Here is a 27625-nt window from a genome sequence, read left to right on the forward strand (position 1 = left end):
CACAATACTTTCTTTTGTTAAAGTAAATGCACTAGACCATCCTTCAAATGGAATTACCATTTGAAATAGGCATGAATTTTAAAGTACACATACATTTTTGATGGTAGAAAGAGCAAAATTTCTCATTTGTGTTGTATTTTATTTTTACTTAGAAATAAAGCAGAATTTCATAATTGTGCAGATTTGTGCAGATCTGCATAATTGTGCAGATTTTAGGCATAATCACTAGTAAAGTACACAAATGTAGAACTCTGTCTAATATTATATAGCTGTGTTAAATATATTTGATATTTGATATATTTCAAGCAGAAGCATATCTAATATATTGATTTACTAAAGCCTATATATTTCTTTAAAAAAACAATACTTAAAAACAGAGTGGTTTTTTTTGTTTTTTTGGTGGGATTCATTGTTGCTGTTGTTTTTTAATCCTCACCTGAGGATATTTTTCCCATTGCTTTTCAGAGGGAGTGGAAGGGGGAGAGAGAGAGAAACATCGATGTGAGAGAAACACATCGATTGGTTGCCTCCCACTCGAGCCCCAACCAGGGCAGGGATCAAGCCTGCAACCCAGATACATGCCCTTGACCAGAACTGAACCCAAGATCCTTCAGCCTGAGGTCCGACACTTTAACCACTGAGCCAAACTGGCAAGGGCCTAAAACAGAGTGTTTTAATAAATCATCTTTTACATCATATTTTTATAGCCTAAAAAAATACAAGTTAAGGTTTTATATTAATTCTTTTAACACAGCACTTCAGGACCTTGAGCAAAATAATGCCCAAGAAGCTTTCTTCAGGTTAATTCACGTTATTGTGATTTTGTGGTTCAACTGTTAACAATTTTTAAGGTAATCCAATAGAAGGAAAGATTATGCATCCATATACACACACACCATTCAAGATGTTAGCAGATTCCTTTTCCTGTGTATACACTAAAATTTGTTTTACTTAAGCCATGAGAAAGGACAAGCACTTAACTCACTAACCTCTGCAGTACTCAGGTAAATGTTCTATCTAAAATGTAATTCAAAAGCCTTTTTAAAATACAGGCAGAAAATGAAAAATAAATTGATGCACTCTTAACTCTAAATCATACTCTCTTTATGTCAAGAAGTGTTGACAATATCAACTTCAAGGTCATTGTCAACTTGGAAAATCATTAGCAAACAAAATATGAGTTAATTGAAGCAAACTCAGCATGGAGCTGCATTATTTTAAGTGAATGTTGTAACATAACTTGAAGAAGAATTACTAACTGTCACTCCCAATGACAATGAAACAAATGAAGAAGTGGCTATGCAACTTTTCCCCCAAGTCGTTCCCATAATTAAGTATGGAAATAGAATTTATGAAGAATTGAAAGTCTCAAAGTGCATCAATTTAAACACTAATGGACTGCTTTCCAGTGTCTCAGAACACAGGTAGTTCCCAGCATGTTACCATTAGCAAATATGTCAGTGTCATAATTCCAACTGCAAACTTTGCTTGTGAAATCCACCTCTGAAAGCTAAATTTCTAATGATTACTTAGGCTCTTTTAAAAAAAGAGAGAGAGATACACAACCCAAGGACACAGACAATGGTGTGGAGAGGGACTGGGGAGGGGTGGAATGTGTCACTGGGGAGAAAAAGGGACATTTTATTTTAAACAAAAATAAACACATACCAAAAAAAAGAGAGAGAACATAGATTTTATCATTCAAAATATTATACAAAACAATTTTTATATATAATTTCTTTTTACATATTAAATACAGCTAAAACATCATTTACTGGCTAGAGTCTTATACAACTCTAAATTTCAGAGTTGCTTCTATATTTAACCTATAGAAGATACCTTCAGCAGGGGTTATTCGCCCGTCCAGGGAAGAACCATTATAATTACCCATGTATTTGATTATTTTCTTAATTTTCTATTAATATCTATGTCTGGAAACTGAGTCCACATATAGTATTATCTCAAAAAGCAGCTAAAGAATGGTATTATAAGAAATTTGGATAAGATTTGAATTAACATTACTATACTATCAGCTTCATAGTAGTCTGTGAGATACCTGCGGTGTGTGTTTTTCTGCAAGAAAAAAAAAATAAAGCCTTCAGCTACTGAGCTTTACCACCTTATCTCTAGTGCTCTCAAATTCAAGATGGAGATTTCAGGAAATGTCACAATTCAATTCAAATTAAACTTTATTGAATCTTCTTAAATATTATTAAGAACTTCATCTTTAATTCATATGTAAATCTATGTTTTTACGTAATATGTTTTCTTAAAACAGATATAGATTGTTATTCTAATAAATACAAGTTGTATTGACTCAATAATTATCAAAGTAAGTCATCAAATAAATTGGACTTATTAAAATTGTGGGATAAATTTTATTTTGGTCTACTAATAATAATTTAGCCAGAAAGAAATCAAATATTATGTGTCAAACTAATGTTTATCCATATGTGAAAAGGTTTTGGTTTCATTTTTTTAATTTTTTAATTTTTTTATTGATTTTTATTTACGTATGCATTCATTCACTTATTTATTTATCTATCTATTTACTTATTCATTTATTTTTGCTCCTCACTTGAGGATATTTCTTCCATTGCTTTTCAGAGAGAGTGGAAGGGAGAGAGAGAGAGAGAAACACCGATGTGAGAGAGACGTATCGACTGGCTGCCTCCCGCATGTGCCCTGAATGACAGGGCCAAGCCTGCAACTGAGGTAGGTGCCCTTGGCTGGGATCGAACCCAGGAGTACATGGACCAACACTCTAAAAACTGAGCCAAACTGGCTAGGGATTTTTTTATTGAATTTTAGAGAGAGAGGGAGAGAGAAAGAGAAAGAAACCGATCTCCTGCATACCCTGTACCAGGGATTGAGCCTGCAACCCGGGCATGTGCCCTGGCTGGGAATCGCACTGGCAACCTTTCGGTGCACAGGATGACGCCCAGCCAACTGAGCCACAATGGTCAGGGCTGGGAAAAGGTTTTGTACATTTGGGGAAGCTTGGAGGCATTATTATGGCCTTCTAATAAATGACATATTATTCAAAACTAAATAGTATAAATAAAAATATAATTTTAAAGAATAACATTTTGAGATATAAGTTAACAGCGATGAGGGAATTGTTTAACATTATTTTTGTTGTTGTTGTTCCTTGTATGTCTCATCATTTTTATTGAATACTGAACATTTTAAATGATAGAGTGTGGCAACTCTGGAAATCAGAACCTCCCTCACCCCAAGAGATTTTGTTGGTTCGTTTGTTTAGTGATTTTCCTGGACTAATTCTTTAAATTCTGTATTCGTCATGCATGTCCACTGAAGTCTCAGACTAGTTAGCTGAGTAGTCAGGTAATGGATGGAGAGAGGTTTCCTTGGATGCCTTGAACCAATAAATCCCCAACCTTTGCAGAGGTGCTCTGTGCATGTGTTGAGGCACACCTGCAACACTGAAGTAGGCACTTTAAAGTTTGCTTAGCCTTCACTTCCTGCTTGTGTACAGCCCCAAGGTCACATAGAGCTTTGTACTTTCTTAAGTCTGTTTTTTGCAGTGATGGGTTAGCAATCCTATAACTACTTTCAAAGTTTTATAGGATTAAGCAAATAAGCAAATATATTGAGAAAAAACGGAGCCAGGTTTCTCACTGTGGGAAAAGGTAGTTAAAATATGGAAAAGGAAAGACTAGAATAAAACTGTGGAGCTGGACTGGAATTGAAGGTATCAGTATAAACTCCAATTTTTAACAGACAGAGAAGAAATAAGTATATATTTCTGACTCTGTCCACTGAGGCGGCCTAAAAGCAATGACAAACCAGTAGCAATGCATGTATCTGGTGCACTGATCTTGTTTGGAAATATTTTCCTCTAAATGGAAGTAGGGCTTCTTGAAGGAATGGCTGATTCCAAGGCTGAGACAGGAAAAAATGAGGTGAACCTGAAATGTCTTATTGTGCCAGAAGGTGAGGAAATGCTCAAAGAATGATGGAACTATGCTAAAAAAGACACAAGCAGCAGTTTGAAAGGGCTCCCAAGGGTCAAATCTGAGGTAATTTAACTTCAAAATAAATAACGAGTAATAAAGTATAAAACTCTGAGTAAAACAGGAATTCTGAATCCATACTGATATAAAAACATAAATGAGAAAGAAGATAAAGTTCTTCTTTATAGTAAAATGGCAACAAATAAATGTGAAAAAGTTAGAAAATCACCATTTGATAAACATCACAGTTAAACTGATACAAGCATCATCAACAGATGTTAAACGAATGAGTTTGATAAAGAATAGAATATCTATTTATACTTAAAGTAACTTCCCTAAAATATTTATAAATTTTGAAAAATAGTAACTTTACATTAAATAAAACTGGAAGACATCACTTCAAGTTAACTTCACCGATTACAGGATAAATTACAACCTGTGCTTTTTTATGTTGTGCACTGAGAAGGATACATTGCTCTGTAGTATTCCTGCCAAAATATATAAACTAATTCTAATCACAAGAAAATACACACAACCCCAAAACTGAGACTTAGTCTACAAAATAAATAGCCTGTACTCTTCAAAAATTCAATGTAATAGAAGACAAAGAAAGACTGAAGAACTATTACAAATTAAGACTCTAAAGGGACATGACAAAGAGTGCATTATGTAATACCAGACTGACCTCTGGACCAAAAAAAATTTTAAGACCATTGAGGTAATTAGCAATATTTTCAAAAGATCTATAAATTAGATAATGGTATTATATGAATGAAAATATCCTGATTTTGATAATTGTATTCTGGTTATAAAAGAGAATGTCTTATTCTTGGGAAATTTACATTGAAGTATTTAGGGGTGAAGGCACATCATGTCTTAAACATACTCTCTAATTTCTTAATAAAAATAATAATATAAACGTATAGGGAGAAAAAATGATACAGCAAATGTGATAAAGTATTAACTGCAGGGTCTGAGTGAATGACATATAAGAATTCTTTGTATTGTTCTTGTAATTTTTCTCTCAGTCTAAAACTATCACAAAATATAAATTAATTTTTAAAAAACTTACTACAAACTGGAAACAATGAATGAATTAGATCTAATATATATATATATATATATATATGGTTAAATCTAGAAAATGTAACATTAAGTGAAACAGTAAGCTACCTACATACCAGATGATACCATTTACTTATATTTTCTAAACCATACAACTATATATATATGTATGTATATATACACATACATATACATACACATATATACTTATATATATGTATGTGCATATATATATACACATATGTATGTATGTAACATTTAGTGTTTAACAAAAGGAGAAGAGCCCAGCCAGGTGTGGCTCAGCAGTTGAGCATCGACCTAGGATCCAGGCGATCAGGGTTCGATTCCCGGTCAGGGCACATGCCCGGGTTGCGGGCTGCAACCGATCAATGACTCTCTTATCATTGATGTTTCTATCTCTCTCTCCCCCTCTCCCTTCCTCTCTCTGAAATCAATAAAGATATATTTTTAAAAAAAAAAGAGAGAAGAATGAAGGGAGGAATACTGGGTATGGTAATAATTGTACTACTATATTTATTTTTAAAATCTAATTCAAGTATGACAAAATTTTATGTGTTATATATGATGGAGTGTACATGGGTATCTGTTATGTTTGTACTATTAAATATGTAATTATATAAACTACACTAAAAATATTTTAAGAAAAAACTCTTAACAATTCAAAGGATCTAAGACTCCAAAATGCCTTGGTGTAACTATTGCCACAAAACAAATGGTTTCTGAAGGTGCTTCAGCCTAAGCCCAAAGTTGGAGGCATAAACAAACAAAAAACTACTGCAAGTGAAGGTCAAGCCAAATCCTGAGAGTACCTATTCTCTGCCCAAGTTGTCTCCTCAACCTCTCCTTAAATTTATGCTTAACTTTTTCCATTTTCCTCACTAAGATTACTTCTTCTAGATCTCATAAAAGTATGAAAATACAACAGATTTAAAGCATTATATATTTTAGTCTTACTAATTAAGTAAAAACTAGACATATCATCCATCTATATTTATTATCTGTATCATGGATAACGCATACATTTCAACTGGATGAATGAAATCTTTCTTTAACTCTGGCAAATAACTTTGGTATTTTAATAACAGAAGTTCCTTATGTTTTTTATAATCATTTATGAAATAAATAATATACTATCAGATTCAAATTCCTTTACAAATAAAATGTGTTCTTCTTCACTTTCAAATTCAGGAAGAATATCTATGTATTGCCTATGATTATACATTATAACAGAGACTTCTAGTAGGTTAAACCTATTTCCTCTTCTTCCTAGATAGAGTAAGACTGTATGTCCCAGCCTCCTTGGCAGTTAAGTGTGTCCATGTGACATAACTTCAACTCATCAGATCTGGCCTACAAAAACCTCCCACTAGCAGTCCTCCATCCTCATTTGCCTTCTGCCAGCTGGATGCAGAGGACAACAAGGCCTCAGGGGAAGACAATAACACAAATAGAATATGCCTGTGTCCCTGAATCTCTACATGGAGGAAAATCTCTTAACAAGGGTTGCCCATATGATTGAGGGGGGAAAAATTTCTGTTGCATTAAGCCACTAAGATTTGGGGGTCTATTTGTTACTTCAGTTAACTAAAGATGTATAATCATAAATAATTTTCCAATTGCCTTATACTTACAAATTGAGGTTTATAGTATGCTGGACCCAGTGTGCTATCATTAGCAGGTGGAGAATGTTTTCTAATACTGTCATCATCATTAATATGATACCCATATGACCGTCCATAAGAAGGAATTGAAGGAACAGCAATTCTGAAAACTGCAGGTGACCTTGAAGTTTTCTGTAAGAAAATATTTTATATTATTTACTCAAAGGCAAGAGAAAGAGAGGAGAAGAAATGAAGAACCAAATATTAAAATTTACCAAACAGCAATAATTAAATATTGACTTAGTGAGTTTTATAATATAAACCAAAAATGTTTGTTCTATAAAAGTAATTTAAGGGAATGAATTCAAGTCTCACCTTACCATATAAACCACAATGATATATACTATTACTATTAAAGCCACCTTCAGAGAAAAGGAGTCCCTCTCTTTTTCACTTGGCTCATTTATCTTCCTTAGTAAAGTAAGTAGTAAAAACAGTCATTCATTCCTATAGTTACAGTAACAATCAACATTACTTGCACTATGCTATCATAGTATCTGCTATGCAAAATCAAACTTAATATTTTCTGTAATATTTCCTGATTTCATTCCTTCCCAACTCCTGATTTATCTCCATATTACTGATGCCCTTTATAAATAGCCTAACTATGCAGACTGTGTAACAAGAAAAATGTCTATGACATAATGCTAAATGAAAATAAAAAATATAAAATTGAATTTATGACTACAGCTATATAAATTACATGAAATTTTATCTAAGTGTATAAAGTCATATACATACATGATTTAATACTGAAAGGAGCTATGCAAAAATTAACTGAATATCAATGTTAGAGTCAGGCATTTTAGGATGATTATCCTTTTTACAAAATTTTCTTTAATGAAAAATATTTTCTAATTTAAATAAAAACAGGAAGGAGTATCATACATTAAAAATACTAGTATAAAATATATCAAAATACAGACACTTAAATGATTTAATTATCTGGAAATTTCTTATTAAGAATATATTGATCCTTTATAGTTTCTAAATACACACATACATACATACATAATAGATTTTATACTTGGTGCACACATGCCCAATATATAATTATGTTATAAAAATACTATGACTGGCTGAAATTTTATCATTAGAGACAACTATTAAGCAGTTTCGGTGATACTTAAAGAGACTGATTACCAAATAAAAACAGGAAAGTACTGAATGGCTTCCCTCTACTCAATACTTTCAAAAATTATTTGCATGATATCAAGACTTTCCAAAATACAGCCCCTACCTCCTCTCCAGCTTCTATTTCTGCTACTCTCCCTTAGACCCTGTACTCCAAGTATTCCAAAGAACTTCGTTCTTCTCTGAACATACCATGCCGTTAAATACCACAAAGTCTTTATTCATGTGGTTTTCTCTGCCAGAGTGTTTTTTTACAATTCTTTTTAACTACTTAGTGACTCCTTCAAGATGCAGTTCCACTGTGATATCCCTATTCCCTCCAAAAGCTCTCTTCTTTGGGCTGCTAGTAAACATTTTATGATGATATTTGTTTATTAAATATCATTTCATCAACTTTTTTTGTACTGAATTCATTCATTACTTTCCTATTAAAATTATAGATCCCAGAGAGCAGTGATTTGTCTTCTATATATTATCAGTGCCTGGCATTATGTCCAATACTAATAGTCACTCAAAAAATGTCTGATAAACCTTTGTATGAGTAAATAAACATTTACATGTCCCCTCACATGAAACAGAGGATATTTAAATACACTTATAAAACTTAACCTCATTGTCATTGCACTGACATTATTCAACTGAGTACAGAAACCTAAAATATATCCCCTAAACAAAAGATAACTAATTCAAATTTAATTAATATGAGCTATGTGAAGAAGTTATGGCAAGAGAAGAAGGAAACATTCAAAAGAAACCATGACCAAAATCTACTGGATTATATTATTTATTTCAAAGGGGTAGGCCTTCGGTGTAAAAATTATTCATTTATATAACAGTGACATACCTTTTCATACATATTACCTGCTAGTCCCCTACACAAATTCTTCATTCCAATCAAATTATCTTCTCATTGTCTTCCATAAGATCCCACTTCTCTATCTTCACTCACTTAGCTCTCCATGCCTAAATGCATATTCTTCAAAGCCAACCTCCTCTATAAGTCCTCTATAAACTATACTTCCCCATAATACAGTAGTCCTCCTTTAAATTCCTATGACATTTAATTACAAGGTCATTCACTTAGCACCTGTGCACATTTCATCTTGCATTAACAGCTCCCTATATATCTCTCCCATTTAAATGTTAAGCTCTTCTATTTCAGGAATCATGTGTTAAATTTCACTGATTTTATTAACTACTTGAACAGAGTTTCATATGTAAACATATATACAGGTAAACCATTCAGGTGGTTTCTAAAATCTCCCTTACTTTCTATTCACCACAGATATTGGAAATGACTATAGATTTATCAAGAGAAAAAAAGAAGTCAGATGGCAATACAGTTAAAAACTCAAGTATATAAAATCAAGTATTCATTTAACTATAAATAACTATAATATGGATACAAATAAACCTACTAATTTTTATAGTAAGGCTTTTTAAATGTACTTAACATCACAGAAAACATTGAAACTTTTCTACTTTAACTAAAAGAAATGTCATTAGAAGCATGCTTTAAAATTGCAACCTACTGATTGAAGATTCTCTTTAGCCTCTAGTACTTTTCTCTTCACGGTATCTAAGGTTCTAGGACAAGACAGATCATAGCTTGCTGGTCCTGGACTATCAGAAATAAACTTCTTAAAACGTTTCTCCCGGTTTTGTAGACTATGGCCTCCTTTTACATTACACTAAATTGAAGAGAAAAAATAAGAAATAATTAGAAGAAGCACTTTATAGTTAATACTTATTTGATAAATATGTATTAATATGAACAAACAGTTTTGAAACCCAATGCTCTTGATTGAAAACATAGTTCTAGTAAAAGAGGTAAGAGAAAATTATAATGATAGTTGTCAGTTTTAACTCCAAACTCAAACTAAAATTTACTGTACTTGGAACACTCTAAGAAAATGCAAAACTCAGTTTTAGAATAGGAATCAATACATCCTAAGAATCCTGAAACACTAATCAGAAAGAATATATGCACCCCTATGTTCATAGCAGCGCAATTTACAATAGCTGAGATCTGGAAACAGCCCAAGTGCCCATCAGTAGATGAGTGGATAAAAAAGCTGTGGGACATTTACACCATGAAATACTATGCAGCTGTAAAGAAGAAGGATCTCATACCCTTGGAGCATGAGACAGCATGGATGGACCCGGAGAATATTATGCTAAGTGAAATAAACCAGGCAGAGAATGACAAAATCACATGATCTCACTTATATGTGGAATCTAAAGAACTTAATAAACTGATGAACAGAAATGATTCAATGACATGAAAGCATGGATCAGACTGACGAATCTCAGAGGGAAGTTGGGGTGGGTGGGGGGGTGGAGGGTGAGAGATTAACCAAAGAACTTATATGCATATATGCATAACCCAAGGACACAGACAATGGTGTGGTGAGGGACTGGGGAGGGGGAGAGGGCGGGGTGGAATGGGTCAATGGGGAGAAAAAGGGACAGCTGTAATATTTTGAACAAAAATTTAAATTAAAAAAAAAAAGTGTAAGCTTACAGGCTCCTGGAGAATTTGTACCTCTGAAATGAGCTAAAAATTCTGGTATTCGTTTTGCAAGGAAAAAGTAAACCTCTGGAGCTTGCTTAGGATTAATTATTTTTGTGAATAACATTTTGGTCATTTCTAGTGATATTTATGTAGGTTTACTAGCAAAAGCCTGGTTTTATGTTCAGATTAGTTTTAAACATTTTTTATTGCAGAGAAGGCATTAGAAAATATCTTCCATGCCACTAATCTAGATTCTCTAGAATCAGAATATTATCAAGTGGCTAATAGCTGTAAAATTCCATCATACTAGTTTCTATAAACAGTCATAATGCAGTCACTCCAAAGATGATTCATAATAGTGGCTAGCATTTGATTGATCAGATAATATTTTTTTAAGTCACTGATTTACCAACAGATCTTTCTCATATGGTGTGCACATGTCATTTGTTCACAATCACTATTAACTGAGCCTATCTCTAGTTTGCATCTTATTTAGCTTCATTCGGCTTTTAGAAATACATAATATAGGTATTCTTTTTAAAAAATGAGTCAAATTATATTCTTAAATAGCCAATTCACTCCTTGATTACTGTTTTAATAAGATCAGAATTCCTGTTTAATGAGGTTGGATCTATAATAACAGACTTTAATAATTTTGCAAAAAAACGTAAGTTACAAAAAAGTTAAATCATATTTAAATAGAAGTGCTCCTCAAATTTTGATTATTTGAAAACCATTACTACGGTTTCTATGATCTTAAAACTCAAACTACAGTTTGAATTTATATTGAATACTTTAACAGAAGATTTAAAAATTGATTTCATGTGATTTTTTAAACTATAGTACAAATTAACCAGAATTTTTTCAGGTTATTCCTATTTCATAATTATCAATTCTATTGATTTTATAAGAGGTTACAAAAGGAACTGCGATATGTCCGATAAATGACCCCCCCCAAATATATTACCAAGTAATTATACATTTTATATGAAAACCTATGAGAAAATGGTCTTACTACTTTTTGAGTACTGGCTTTTGTCTAAATACCAAAGTTAACTGATGAATTACTATATTGTCAGCAACTCCCCAACACTACAGGGGCAGAGTCTCAATGAAGGATGAGGGCATGCACTATATCATATACGATACACTATCATTCAGCTCTAGTGATAGGTATCACTCAGATCAAAAATCAAACCTAGCCCGGCCGGGGGTGGCTCAGCGGTTGAACATCAACCTAGGATCCAGGGGATCGCGGTTCGATTCCCGGTCAGGGCACATGCCAGGGGTTGCGGACTCAATCCCCGGTTGGGGGCGTGCAGGAGGCAGCCAATCAATGACTCTCTCATCATTGATGTTTCTATCTCTCTCTCTCCCTCTCCTTTCCTCTCTCTGAAATCAATAAAGACATATTAAAAAAAAATCAAACCTAATCTGGACATCTATTCATAGTCCTAGGAAATAAAAAACATGAAAGAAACTATTTGTCTAGACCCAGGAAAGAGATCCCACATCTAGAACCATTCTCATGCATGGTACTCAGAGAAACAAGATGTTATCTGCCAAGCAGAGACAGGTCAGAAACTGGAAAAGAACAGGACCAGAAAACATTAATGAAATTTGTACTTACATTTTGAAGTGAGGATCCTAAGAAACAGGATATGAGCAGAACAAGGTATGTGACTTAATAAGCTAATTATCTATTAAATGATCAAAAGCCTGCACTTTGTAACCTTGATTCTTCTCCTTTCATTTTAACTCCTTTATGTTGTTTTCTACTAAGCAAAATTCCTTTCAAAAGAACTTAGCATGCTTCAGGTATGCTAAAGGAAACAAAGGAAAAATGATTTTGCCCATAACTGGGCAAGAAAAGAGATGTAAAGGGAAAAGTGTACCCAACCCCCACCCTGACTTCCGAATAGTGGTGACAGCCATAGTCACCAAAGTGAAATAACTGTAAGAGATACAGAGAACAACAGAAGACCAAATTAGGGAACACAGTTTCAACTCTTAAATGTTCTGCTTCATAAAGCTTCAGGTATTTCATATTTCACAGTGGAGGTAGGCCCTCACAACTACAACCCACATTTTAGATTTTTTAAAATTTCATTTGAAGTCTCTAAATAATATTTACTAAGTAATTGCTGATAGAAAGCAACATTTCAATGTATGCTTCTGAAAGAAAAGTTAAAAAAAATTGCTAAATACTTGCACTAATTTCAAATAAGACTATTCCTTTCATTATTATCCATATTATTTACAGAATTAATATGTAAACTAATAATGTTAAAATTTATTGAATGATAATTATAATCAGGCACTATTCTAAATGCTTACAAACATATTTAGTCCTTAGAAAAAGCCTACAAAGTTATTACTTCTATTTAACAGATGAAGAAACTAAGGCCCAAAAAGATTAAATGGTTAAGATTAAGTATCCCAGCTAGTAAGTGGCAGAGACAGATTTTAAACCTAGGCAGTCTAGCTCCAGAGCCTACAGTCCTAACCACTTCTTTATAATAACTCATGTTACGTTTGCCATTTAATCTCTAGGTTGTAGAATAATGAAATAGAAATGTGAAAAAACAAGAAAAGAAGTGGCCTTCATCTAGAAACCCAGGATTCTTTGGTAGTGACAGTATAACATCATCTCTGAATGCAGTAGTTAGACATTAGTTGGGCTCTTTCTGGGAGGTATACTTGGAGATTATACATAAAATAATTGCATTTTATAATATATACATATGAATAATAACTGTGTGTGTGTGTGTGTGTGTGTGTGTGTGTTGTGTGCATGAGAGAAGAGAACTGGGTACTCAAAGGGTGAAATGTAGTGGAAATCAATTGTGTTAATCTGTCCAGCATCTCTTCTATTATCTACTCATAATAGCATATTTACCACCCTTGGGACCATCAAATCTCACCCCTTCCCATACTTCGTGAGTTTTTTAAATTTTTTTAAATTTATATTGAATTTACCGGGGCGACACTGGTTAATAAAATTATATAGGTTTTGGGTGTACAATTCTATAATACATCATCTGCATATTGCAGTGTATGTTCACCATCCAAAGTCAAGACTCTTTCTGTCATCATTTATCCCCCCTGTACCCTCTTTTATCTCCCCCCACCCCCTTTCCCTCTGGTAATCACATACTGTTGTCTGTGTCTATGAGGATTTCAGGGGGGGGGGGGGGTTGCTTAATCCCTTCTCCTTTACCATTCAGCCCCCCAAACCCCCTCCCCTCTGACAGTTGTCAGTTTGTTGTCTGTTTCTATTTTGTTATGCTAAGTGAAATAAGCCAGTCAGAGAAGACAAATACCATATTATTCCCCTAAACGCAGAATCTAATGAACAAAATAAAGAAACAAAATACTTTGTGGTTTTTAAAGGAGCTTTCAAGCACAGGATCTCCAACTCCAGGAACTACAGGTGTTGTTCCTTAATGAAACTGGACCAATAAGATTTTCCCTAATGGAAATTTTAATCTTCAGTGGAGTCACACATAAAAAATGAAAGGAAGCAAAAAACTTTAAAAGAAAAAAAGGAAAGGAAAGAAGAAACTTAAAGAATTATGTTCTCTAATGGCTATTTCCTATTAAATGGTGCAGAAGTTCCTACTACTGAACTACCTAGAATTGTCTAAGTCCTAGCCTTCCTTTAAGACTTGACTACTCAATCTTCCTTTAAATCTATGAGCTACCGAAGTGCCTTTCCTGTAAATCTTTAATTGTAAATGTAGTATCTGTCTTAAATATCTATTTTATTGTAATCAAAAACTCCTGAGAGAATGGTTGCTATTATTAATTCAGGAAGTCTAATGCTAAAATTAAGGCCTCAGTGACTGCATCTGGGCCTCTAACAGAGAAGATGAAGGTCTGATGGAGTCAGCTAGGAGTCATTAAGTATAAATGCAAAGTTTATGTGGAAAGTGTAGAATATTCATGATTATGAAGATTATGTTTCTGAACATGAATGAACATTCAAAAATATTCTTGTCACACACACTTGAGAATGTATAATTAGGAGACATACGAGTCAATGGAAATAGCTCTGGCTTTACAGTATGGCATGCAAATCTTCACCCTACTTTTACCCCTCTGCTACATATCTTGACCATTTGCACAACTCTCATGGGCCATAATTCATTCAATAGTTTTATTCTCCCATTCAAGAGTCTCAAGGACCATGAAGCATGTAACAATGTTTTATGTCTTATAGACTATATAGAGTAATGAAGAACACCCTACCAAGCAACCAACATTGAACACACTACTTTCTCTTATTCTACTTACAAAATACAGATTGAGCCCTGGATGGTGTTTCTCAGTGGTTAAAGCATCGGCTCACACACCAAAGGGTTATGGGTTCAATTCCTGGTCAAGGGCATGTACCTGGGTTGCAGGTTCAGTCTCTGCCAAGTCAGGGCACATGCGGGAGGCAACCAATCAATGTATCTCTCTCACATCAATGTTTGTCTGTCTGTCTGTCTGTCTCTCTCTCTCCACCACCTCTCCCTCCCTTCCACTCTCTCCAAAAAGAAAATCAATGGAAAAGATGGCGGCGTAGGTAGCAGCTGTACCCACCGCCTCCCACAACCACATCAAAATGACAGCTAAAATACAGAACTATCACTCAGAACCTCCTGAAATCTGGCTGAACAGAAGTCGTACAACCAGGGAACTGGAGAAGCACAGAGATCGGTAGGAGGGGCAGAGACGCAGGCAAATCAGGGCTGGATCTCGGAGTCAAGGCCGCGGCCCACACCCGGTGCCGCGGTTTAAACCCGGGAGGGACATCGTGGCGGCAGAGGTTTCCCAGAGGAGTGAGAGGTCCCAGCCCCACAGCAGGCCCCCCAGCCCAGGGCTCCAGGGCTGGGAAGACAAGTCCCCACAACTTCGGGCTGTGAAAACCAGCATGGACTGTCACTGAGGGTCACAGAGGGTGCGGGAGTCCCAGGCAGCTCCTCTTAAAGGGCCCACGCAAGGACTCACTCAGACGCGCTCCCTCTGAGCCCCAGCGTCAGGCAGCAGTTTGAAAGGACCTGGGACACTTGGGGAGGAACTAACCTGCCTGAAATTGGGAGGTGGAGAGGCAGTTTCCTCCCAGACAGAAGAGCTGGCAGAGGCAATTGCTCCTTTGGCGAGTCCTCCCCACACACAGCTGGCAGGCAGGTGCCATATTTGAATCGCCAGCACCTGACTCACACCTTTGGCCCCGCCCAGTGATTCCCCGACGCCCCTCCCCTCCCCACCTGCGGGCTCATCCAGGCCATTTCCAGTGGCTTTTCTATGCAAATGGCCTCTCGAGACTTATGCTTAGGACTTTCCTAAAATCTCTCAAACAAGCAGCAGCCTGCCCCATACAGCTTGATAATGGGCCCCAGGCCTGGCACTGGTGGCAGCCTGCATTGGCTCATAGCTTGGCCTCTCCTGGACACCTCCAAGCCCAGCACAAGTAGCAGCCAACTATGGTTTGCTGTGTAGCTCATGCTGGGTGGCCCTGGGCAAGGCACTGGCAGAGGCTGACTTTGCACCTCCCGAGAGGCCCCAGAGACAGTGCACCTGCTGGTCAGATTTGACCACGCTGGATTATAACCCTACAATATCCACGAGTGACACACTCAAGGGACGCACTTGGTGAACACCAAAGCTCCACTGAAGTAAATCCTGCTCCATAGAGGTGTCTCCAGCACAGCAGCTCTTTGGCTGTAGTTGCAGCTGGTCCTCATAGCCGATTGGCCTGGGGGTCAATTCCTCCCAGTGATGCCAACAGCAACCAAGGCTCAACTACAACAGGACAATGCACACAGCCTACACAGGGGAGTACCTAGAAAGCCCAGCCCAGGTGACTGGGGAGGCTGAGCCACTGGACCCTACAGGACACCTACTACACAAAGCCACTCTACAAATTCCAGGAAACATAGCAACTCTACCTAATACATAGAAACAAACACCAGGAAGTAGCCAAAATGTGGAGGCAAAGAAACATGTCACAAAGGAAAGAACAGAAGAAATCTCTAGAAGAGGAACTAAATGAAATAGACCCAAGCAAGCTAACGGATACAGAGTTCAGAATTTTGTTTATAAGGATGCTCAATCATATTAGTAAGAGTATTACAAAAACAACTGAGAAAATCGACGACATAATAAAGTACCAATTTGAAATGAAGGCTACAGGAACTGAAATGAAGAATAATTTACAGGGAATCAACATTAGAGTAGAGAATGCTGAGAATCAAATCAGTAATGTGGAACATGAGGAAACAAAAAACACCCCACCAGAAGAGCAAAAAGAAAAAAGAATCCACAAATATGAAGATAGTATAAGGAGCCTCTGGGACAACTTCAAGAGGCTCAACATTCGTATTATTGGGGTTACAGAAGGAAAAGAAAGAGAGCAGAAAACTGAAAACCTATTTGAAAAAATAATGACAGAAAACTTCCCCTACCTGGGGAAAGAAATCGACTTACAAGTCCAGGAAGCACAGAGGGTCCCAAACAAGAGGAACCCAAAGAGACCCACAGCAAGACACATCATAATTTAAATGCCAAAAGTTAAAGACAAAGAAAGAATCTTAAAAGCTGTAAGAGAAAAGCAATTAGTTACCTACAAGGGAGCACCCATACAACTGTCAGCTGATCTCTCAAAAGAAAGCTCGAAGGCCAGAAGGGAGTGGCAAAAAATATCCAAAGTGATGAAAAACGTGGAACCACAACCAACAATGCTCTACCCAGCAAAGCTATCATTTAGAATTGAAGGTCAGATAAAGAGCTTCACAGATAAGAAAAAGCTAAAGGAGTTCATCACCACCAGACCAGCACTACAGGAAATGTTGAAGGGTTTTCTTTAAGAAGCTAATGAACAAAAGAATCTGAACTAAATAGATCCAGGGACACTGACGAAGGCAACAGATGATCATATTTCAGAGGAAAGAGGGAAGGGGGGTGGAGGGTGGGAAGAGATTAACCAAAGAAGTTATATGCATAACCCATGATCACAGTTAATAACGGGGTGAAGGCCTGGGAAGGGGGTGGGAGTGAGGTGGAGGGGGTCAATTGGAGGGTAAAATGGGACACCTGTAATACTTTCAACAATAAAGATAAATTAAAAAAAAAAAATCAATAAAAAAATATCCTCGGGTGAGGATTAACAGAGAAACAAACAAAAACAAAATATAGATTGAAAGGAGAAAGAAGATAATATGAAGGAAAAATAAAATATGACAGTTGACATGATAACCTAATAAAGAAAGCATAATGTTTATTAACTTAAATAATTATAATAACTATTATAAATTTACCTGTTTTTCTGAAATATTATAGCGTCCTGGACCTGGAACAGCTTCCTCGGTGTTAGAGGCAACAGTAAATGTACTTTCTCTGGTAACCAAAGAAAGGAATGGTGCATAGCCACCTATAAAAGTAAAATCAGATCACTAGCAGATAAGATTCCAATGATTTCAGAGAAAACTCACTCAAAATATGTAAAATCACTTAGTAACCTGAATTGTTGATACTATACTATCAGAACTAATGACTAGTCACAGAAGTTGCTGCATTTTTAAAATTCTAATGTAAGGGTAAAACTTGTATTAATATGTGTTAAATATAAGAACCTGGACTTACTAAACAACAGAAAAAATACCTAAAGAAAATAAAAAACAAAATAAAAATCTGTTTTCTTCCAAGCGTATTTGGTTGAGACAAAAATGGCAGTTATATTTAGCTAATAAAGTATTTTCATCCTAGGAAGACTGCTTTCTATTTTGGAACAGCATCTATTATTTGTAAAGAATAACATATATAAATTTGTAGAGACAGCCTTAGTAGAAATAACTTAAAGTGAGTTTACAGCAAGCAATTATTAATGTCTCCTTGCTTTGATCTATAGTTGGAATTCAGTGAATATTTCTTGATTGCCTGACCCCAAACAAAGGTTCATAAATCCAACATACAAATTTCACTGGAACAAGCAATCATAATCTTAGACAAACTTAGTAGATAAACAGTAGATAGACTTAGTCTACTAAAAGAATGATAAAAAAATTCAAGAAATGTAGCAAGAAAAATGAGTATAACTTAAGCAACATAGATATTAAAGAGGAGATGGGAGAGAACAGAGCAGCTATACTCCACAGGTAATAAAAGAATGAAAGTGAGGACTTAAAACTGGTAAGAATCTTGTACACTAAAGGAAAGTGTATAGTTCTAGGAAAATTTATGGTGATAATTACAATAGTTTAAAATCTTGCTAATCTGGACTAATAATAAAATATATTCACTTTAAAACTAGAAATAATGTGTTTCTTTTGAGGCCCACATGTATTAAAATGTGACTGAAATCAAGAATTATTTATTTGCGTTAGGTGTTGCTGCATAAAAGAGGTGAGTAAAATACAGACCTTACCCTTAAAAAGCAACAAGCTATTAAAGATTAAGAAAAGGACTAAAATAATTTTAAATATGGAAAAAGATCTCAAACACCAAAATGCTTAGAAGCTCAAAAGAGGGGGACTTCTCAACCATACTTAGGTGATAAGGAAAAGCTTCATGGCTGATGTTAAAACATTAAAGTTCTGGGTGTTAATTTAGTGACTGATGGTTTGCACTGGCTGTCCCAAAGCAAAGGAAAATAAAACAACGTTTGGATAGTAACAAAGGCCACAAGTATAGAAATCCTTAAAAGGAAGCCAGTGTTCATTTTGAAAAGGCAAGGGTTGTTCAATAGAGCTGAGAAACAAAGGACATGAGTGAAATGTTCCAAATCAGACTGAGGAACCAGAGAGCAATATATAGATTTTACTCAAAACACACAGAGAGCACACACAAACCATGCTACAGATTATATAAAGTCAATAATGCAAACTACCAGAGAGTATTCTTCCAAAAGGCAGGAAAATATGTCCTATAAATATAAACAGGAAAAAAAGTCAATGGAAAAAAAAAAAAGAAAAAAAGTCAATGAAAAGAAACATCTAGAAACGAGAAGATGGAATTAGCACATAAGAACATTTAAGTATCCATTATAAATATTCTTCATATGTTCAAAAAGGTACAAGAAAGATGAACATGATGAGAAAATAAGGGAAGATACTATATAAAAGACCCAAATTAAGCTTCTAAATGAAAAGTACCACTGGATGGGAATAACAATAAATTTTATGTGGGTTAATAAAAGATTTTTTTTCTCAATTCTTAATTCCTTTAAAACATAACTGACTGTTTAAAGCAAAAATCATTTCAATTTATTTTGGCATTATAGGATATGTAGAAGCACAATGTATGGCCACAATAACACAAACGATGAGATGAGCAAAATGGAAGCACACTGTTGTAAGCCTCATATTCTATATGAGAAGTGGTACCATATTTTTTGAAGGTAGATTGTGATAAGTTAGAGATGTATATTATAAACCCTAGAACAACCACTAAAGAATAAAACAAAGTGGTATAGCTGGTAAAACAATAGTGAAGATACAAATAGAACCACTTAAACAAAAAAATCAACTCATTCAATGAAGGTAGAAGAAAAGAGAAAGAAAAGCAAGAAAGTGATTGCCATAAAAATTGAAATAGCACTTACCTATAGGGAAAGGGAAAGGATTATGACTGAAAAGGAAATTTTGGCAATGTTATATTTCTTGACTTGAGTACTTACTTTTTGATATGTAAATTTATATTTTATGCAATTTTCTGCACAAGTATTCCTCACAATTAAAAGTATATTTTAGCCCTGGCTAGGTGGCTTAGTTAATTGGAACAGTATCCATGTACCAGAAGTTTGTGGGTTCAATTCCCAGGCAGGAAACATACCTGGGTGGGGGTTCAATCCCCAGTCAGGGCAGGTACAAAAGGCAACTGATCAATGTTTCTCTCACATTGATGTTTCTCTCTCTCTCTCTCTCTCTCCCTTCCTCCCTCTCTGAAATAAATAAAAACATACCCTTGGGTAAGGATTAAAAAATAAGAATTTTTACATTTTAATTTCACAATTAAAAGTATATTTCTTCTAATTTAAGTTCATATAGACACTAAAGTAATGTGAGACAGATATGGAAACTAAAATAAGAAAGCTAAGCTCAGGCCAGTTCTGAGGCTGCTGTTATCAGAACATGCCAGAGATTCTAACTGAATTTACCTAGACAAATGTAAAATTAATTGCGAAATACTGAAATTTGCATAAAATTTCAAAAACCAAAATACACAACAGCCCCATGAATTCAAGACTCATTAAATCTTCATTGAAGTTTTCCAAAATTAATTATATAGATCTTTCATCAATGGGCTAAAAGTTTATATGAAATATTGAGCTCAAAAAAACCCACAAGAAAGTTAAAATGTTTATACTGATAATCTCCATGAGAGAAGAGGCTTTTCTGTTTTATTCATAGCTGTATACCTAATGTTTACAGTTAGGGTGACACATGTCCTAGTTTACCCAGGAAACAAAACTTTTAGTACTAAAACCAGGACACACCCAGATAAACTAAGGTGACTGATCACCGTGTCATAGTGCCCTGAGTATTAAACAATAAATACAGAATAGGTGATATTCTAAATTATACCTTTAATCGTTTATTCAACAGTACTGAGCCTGGTCAATGTGGCTCAGCAGTTGAGCACTGACCTATGATCCAGCAGATCGTGGGTTCGATTCCCAGTCAGGGTACATGCCTGGGTTGCTGGCTCGATCCCCAGTAGGAGGTGTGCAGGAGGCAGCCGATCAACGACTTTCTCTCATCACTGATGTTTCTATATCTCTCCCTCTCCCTTCCTCTCTCTGAAATCAATAAAGATTTTTTTTTTTTTAAAGAAAAACAGTACTAAATGCTTTATTATGTGTCAGGGAGAGGTGGTGAGGGTACAATAATGAATAAGCTAAAACCCTGGCCTCAAATAGGGGGGAAGCCAGACAAATAAGCAAATAATTACACTATAAACAAGGCTGCTAATAATTATGGTATAAAATATAGGAGAAGAGAGTTCTGGGGAATTAGAGTTGGTGGAGTGTAAGATAAGTTTTATTTGGGACATATGGATATATTGACATGTAGAGTGGGAACTACAAATGATAAACTGTCAGGCAGAAAGAAATTAAGAATATAGAAGAGGAAAAAGATTTGAGAAAAAAGAAATTTATTTTGGGATATATTGAGTTTGAGGTGCCAACAGCAGGAGATAAATCAAACTGGCATGAAGCAATAAAATCAGTCCATTCTGAGAAAGAAGGTGGGCAGCATGTGATTAAAAATAAGTTCCATCCCCACAACTATGGCCACAAAACAAAAAAAGAGCATTCTTCACATAAAAGCAATAACTAGATCACTGAACATACAAAGCAGCGATTTTCAACCTTTTTCACCTCATGGCACACATAATTACCAAAATTATGCAGCACACCAAAAATATATTCTACTTTTTGCATATCTGACAAAAAAATAGGTATAATTTTGATTCATTAACACTGGGTGGCTATTGTTGTATTGACTATTGTCTTTTTTTTTTTTTTTGGCAATCTAAGGAAAAAGAGGTCAGTGCCCCTGACAAAAATTGTGAGGTACTGCTTGCAGTTTTAAAAATGCTTGCAGCACAAGGGTTGAAAATTGCTGATATAGAGCAATCACATACATATTGTTTATTTCAACTTAAATAAAGAGATTGCATTCCCTGAGATCATCTCCCTAAATTCTGATTGGCTAATAAGGTAAAATAATTATTGTGGCATAAGCACATAGGCATAAATACAAGGCCACAGACAACTCATGCTTCTGTGGCAAATAAAGCTAACTGCTCCCGTCAAAGAAAAAAATCTGGGAAAGAATATACTTAGGAGCTGGTGTCACCCAATTTAGATAACTAATACAGAACCAATATAGATAATTAATATACAGACAATGTGGGATGCCATTTATTATGTAAATGAAGCTTTAAAAAACCAGTGAAATACTCCTTAGCACAATAATACTAGGAGCTGTCACATTATTAAAAGGATTATGTTTTTATCATATTTTACCAGGCTAGTTGTCTCTTGGGAAAATTTGCTTTGATGACATAAGACAAGCTTGCTTCTCAGATAATTGTGAGAAAATCAGGAGCAGCTCTCATTAATCTGGAATTGGAATATCCATTATCTCTCCCACTCATGAGATCAGAACAGCTAAGTCCTGTCCCTTTCAGGCTGCAAATCCTGGGTAGAAAAGTCTCCCTGATCAAATGGTCAAGAGCCAAAGCAATGAAGTTTGCAAATTAGGGTGGAAAGAATTTCCTGAGGAAAATATGAAGACAATACATTGCAGAACTGACCAAGTAGGCAACAATAAAAGGAGAGTGGTAATTAGGAAAGAGAAATGCTGAAATAAAGAATGGCTTCTAAAGCAATGATTTTCAACCTTTTTCATCTCATGGCACACATAAACTACTTACTAAAATTCTGAGGCACACCAAAAAATATATTTTTTGCCAATCTAACAAAAAAAATAAGTATAATTTTGATTCATTCACACCGGACAGCTATTGTGATGTTGACTGTTGTCATTTTTTTCATTTGACAGTCTAAGGAAGAAGAGGTCAGTGTCCCTGATTAGTTAGGTACTGCATGTTTTAAAAATTCTTGCAGCCCAACCGGGCGTTGCTCAGCGGTTGAGCGTCGACCTGGGATCCAGGCGATCGGGGTTCGATTCCCAGTCAGGGCACATGCCCAGGTTGTGGGCTTGATCAGTGACTCTCTCATCATTGATGTTTCTGTCTCTCTCTCTCTCCCTCTCCTTTCCTCTCTCTGAAATCAATAAAGATATATTAAAAAAAAAAAAAAAAAGATTAAAAATTCTTGCAGCACACTGGTTGAAAGTGACTGTTCTAAGGTCTTCACCACTTGTGTAATTCAGGGTAACAGGCAAATTATATAAAGCCCCAATATCTGCTCTTCCTACATTATACTCTATAAAATCTTCCTGACCCTTTTTTTAATTACAGTTTACATTCAACATCATTTTGGTACAGCATAGTGGTTAGATAATCATATATTCTACAAAGTGTTCCCCCTGATATTTCCAGTACCCACCTGGGACCATACATAGTTATTACAATGTTATTGACTATATACTACCTGACCTTTAATTGAAATAGCTGTGGATACCTCTACATAGTTCACTGTGTTACTGATGTTAAAGAAGGGTTAGGCAAAATATACCTAGGAGAAAATTATAACTCTTTTAAATTATCTTGCCAGGGAATTGAGTGTAGAAATGACTAGAGACACCTGTACCTCCTATCAGTTATCAGTATGTCATCAGTGAGTATTGCTAAACATGGATGCAACCGCTCAAAGTTCTCAAGCATGAAATTCTCTAGTTTTCCTTCATATATCAATGAGGCACAATTCTATAAAACAGTAAAAGAAGGGCCTTGCAACATTCTTTTTACTCCTCTCTATGCAGAGTTCACAACAGTTATAAGTTTTTATTCTATGTGTCACTCACTAAATTTTTTAAATTTTATTTCAAGAATTACTGTGTGTGTGTGTGTGTTTTGTTTTGTTAATTAAGCACTTATCTGTTATGGTATTGAGCTAACAGCTTAGAATAACAAAGTAGAAATCCTTGTTATTGCCCTCAAGAAATTCACATTTTAGTGCAGCAGCCAGAAGAGTTAACAGATAATTGCAATGTAGTATCAAAGTGCTAAGCAAAAGTCACTAAGGAGTCAAAGACAAAAAAGAGTCAAGTCAGAGAACAACCTCACTTTACCTAAGTCTCAAAGAATAAGTAGGAATTAAACAGGTGAGGAAGGAAGAAAGAGCATACCAGGCAAAGGTATCAGGAAGTACAAAGGCATGGAGGTGATTAAGCATGACCTGACAATAAATGCAAAGTTAGAACTGCTAATATGCTAGATTAGGTCTTGGTGGAGGTGTGGGTGCCTGGAAAGATCTGGTAAAGCAGGAGACCAGATGAGGGATCAGATCATGAATAATATAACACACCATATTAAGGAGTTCAGATTTTAATCTAAGTGTTAAAAGGAATTTTTTAAAAACAAGTAATATAATTATATTGATCACGTGAGCCATAAAGTAGAAATTGGATTGGAAGCTGAAATAGAGAGAAACCAGTAATATTTTCTGGGCTTATTTCAGAAAACAAATAATGATGCCTGAACTAAGACAAGTGTAATTAAATGAAGAAAGGGGATTGATTTGAGAGATAATGAGAAGACACAATCAATAGGTCTTTAAGATCAATGGGAGCGGTAAATCAGAAAAGAAGGAGTCTAGAATAATTCTAAAGCTTAAATTTAGTAACTGACTGATAGGGAATTTTTTCAAAGGGGCCAGTATGGTGGGGAAAGGATAAGTTCAGACACTTGGAATTTCAGATGCCACAAACCACCCAGATGAGATGCCCAAAAAAGTAACTGGTAATTCAGAGAACTTAAAATCTCGAGAAAGCTCATCTTAGAAATATAAATCACCTGTCTCTGAAGACTTTCTTCTGGGAGTCATCAGAATCAGAATGTGGATAGTAGTTGAAGCTATGGGTTTGAATGAGGATGTACAAGAGTCAAGCAACAAGCAAAGGATGTAAAGTACAGTATATAAACATTTAAAAGGTCTTTAGGAAAATTTAAACTTTTAAAGAAGACTCTCAAGAATATAGCTTTTCTTTACAGTATGTGAATAAAGGGAATCTCATTAAGAGATTCAAAGAGAACATGGGTTTGGTCAGGTAAAGAGGCATCTATCTGAAAAAATACATGGAACTCTCTTTAGATGATGTTGCAAAACAGAAATATAAAAGCTACATTTCAGTAAATAAATGTGTCTCTGGCTAATGGTAGGAAAGGTGTGTGAGGTAGACAGGATTACAATGAAGAGAAAGTAAGCGGTAAGAAGTGCACAGTATTTGGAGACTCGTATAGTCAACAGAGCGAAGAAATCAGTATCTTAGACCTAATCTGTACAGTTGAGAGTATGATGTAGACACCCACTGTAGAATCAAAAGTCCTAGCCACATGCCTTCTGGCCCTGTGACATGGGACAAATGATTTTACCAGTTACCGCCTGAAAATAAGGATAGTATTCTCCTGCCTACTTCATCTTTTGTTATACTTAGGAAGTGATACTATTATGTTTAACTCACAGGCACACAGGAGCGGGGAGGGATAAAAGTGAGGTGCCTGGCACAGAGGCCTGCTTTTCCTCACATCTTACCTGTTGCCTGCTGCTTCGGGAAAGGTACCTGGTAGGATCCAGGCCCCACATGATCCTCAGTGCTGCCACCTTCGGCATATCTGAGCACGCGGGGAGCCCGGCCATACATAATGGAGGGAGCGATTAGAAGGGGCGCCTGAAAGGGAATAAAAACAAGGGAGCTATAGGAGGTGTGGAGCAAAAGAAAGTCGAAAACACTCCGAGGCGCTGGCTGAACTCCCATAAACGGAGGAGCTGGCATAGGGGCTATCTCCCCACCTGCTCATGGGTGTCAGGCTGACCCCTGGGAGACTTCTAGCCCTGTAGCGAAGTGGAAGGGAGCGGGGCCGGAGATAAGACACCCCACACAGCCATTTGTTCACCAGCTGAGATCGGTGAGGCTCCTCCCGGATAGGAGACAGAAGGACTACCTTCCTCCCCCTTAGCTTCCGGCCCTGAATCCACCCAGGAAGTTCCGGGAGAGAGGCGGAAGTGCTCTCACGCCTCAGAGCCCTCGGAGCATGCGCATTCAGCGCGGAGCTGTCCCTGCTAGCCCCGCCCTGCGCTCTTAAACCACGCCCACTCCGTAGGTCCTGGGCTCCTCAGAAAAGCTCTGGAAAACGAGCTAAAGGGGTTAGGGCTAACTTGGCTGCATTTCCCCAGGAAATGAATTAGGGCAACTTGGAAGAGACTAGAAAAACAATGAAAAGCAAAGCACTGGCGCGAAGCAGAGCCTGGGTGCCGCAAGCTCACCCCCAACTCCTACTCACAGAGGAGAAACTCCTCTGGCTTTATCCCATAGGTAAGAGAGATTGTGCTAAGGGAAACCCAGGATGTGCTGGTGACAAGAAACAGAAAGCGGGGGGAGGAGGAGACGCTCACCAACCGAAGCAGTGCAAGCGCAGGGTACTGAACGCTGTGCTGCTGTCACGAGACGACAGGCAACAGAAACATTGATTCATCGCTTTTTCCAAAACAAAGCGAAGGCACTGAGAAAGCACAGTCCGCTCCACTGAACCAACAGGTCTCTCAACCTTTGGCAAAAGGAACCTTAAAGGTCTTAAGGAGTCTATGTCAGAATCCACCTCAACGTTGTCTCAGGCGGGTTTTTCAGCTAGAATCATCAGATTCTTTTTTTTTTTTTCTTTTTTTAATCCTCACCTGAGGATATGTTTTTACTGATTTTCAGAGAGAGAGAGAGAGAAATATCGATGTGAGAAAAGAAACATGGATTGATTGCCTCCATTATGCTCCCCAAAAGTGAAAGAACCACAACCTAGGTATGAACCCTGACCCTGATGGAACCCACAAACTTTGGTGCGTGGGAGGGTGTCCCAACCAGCTGAGCCACGGGCCAGGGTGAAAAACATTCAGATTCTAATCATCCTTTGAAGGAGTTAAACAAATCCTGCCTTGACCAAATGAGCAACAGCACTTTAATTTGTTTCTACTCCAAATGTTTAGCGTATTTGTTCTCTAGAACACAATTTGATACTCAGTTCTGTGGTTCACTTATTGTGGCTCAGTTGTTTCATATATGTTAAAATGCTCTCCATACAAGGCTGTATGCTTCTCAAGAATATATCGAATATATCTGTAATATCTTTTTCCCCCTACTGAAAGCTAGCTGAATAATTATTCACTTAAAAAGAAAAACACTTATTGGCATATGCTATAGGTTTAGTACCCTGCTAGGTTATGGGGATACAAAGGTACAAGAAATTCCTCTATCCTCAGAAGTTCTGTATCTAATGGAGAAAGAGACATGTATAACCCATAACAAGAGATAACAAGAGAAATGTATAAAATATGAGAAAAGAAATACTGCAGTACTTGGAAACCTCCTCTTTCTAATAGGAAACTAGATATTGATCAATGATCCTTTCTCACTGGCTTGGATCCTTGCATTCTTGCAGAAACCCTCATAGTTCTCATAAGATTATTTAAGGTTTATTTTCCCTAGCTGCTTTGGACACCCATTGAGATCTAGAATACATTTATTGTTAGATTTTATGTCATAGTACAAAGAGGAGAGTTAGAGCGATAAAAGGAGAAAAATCTA

At 36.2% G+C, this 27625-nt stretch overlaps 1 protein-coding gene across 1 annotated transcript in view; it reads right to left on the reverse strand.

The window, feature by feature from the left end:
- Positions 1–25693, reverse strand: part of STPG2 (sperm tail PG-rich repeat containing 2) — a gene marked incomplete at both ends in the record, with an annotated part of 128969 nt that extends 103276 nt beyond the window's left edge. The window contains 4 exons of the mRNA XM_081153780.1: positions 6695–6856; positions 9391–9549; positions 17678–17790; positions 25585–25693. Coding sequence (XP_081009906.1) covers positions 6695–6856; positions 9391–9549; positions 17678–17790; positions 25585–25693 — 543 coding nt within the window. The remainder of the gene's footprint in view (positions 1–6694; positions 6857–9390; positions 9550–17677; positions 17791–25584) is intronic.
- Between the last annotated feature and the right edge of the window lie 1932 nt (positions 25694–27625).

The sequence above is a fragment of the Miniopterus schreibersii genome (assembly GCF_964146895.1).
Source record: "Miniopterus schreibersii genome assembly, chromosome: 1".
Lineage (NCBI taxonomy): Eukaryota > Metazoa > Chordata > Mammalia > Chiroptera > Miniopteridae > Miniopterus > Miniopterus schreibersii.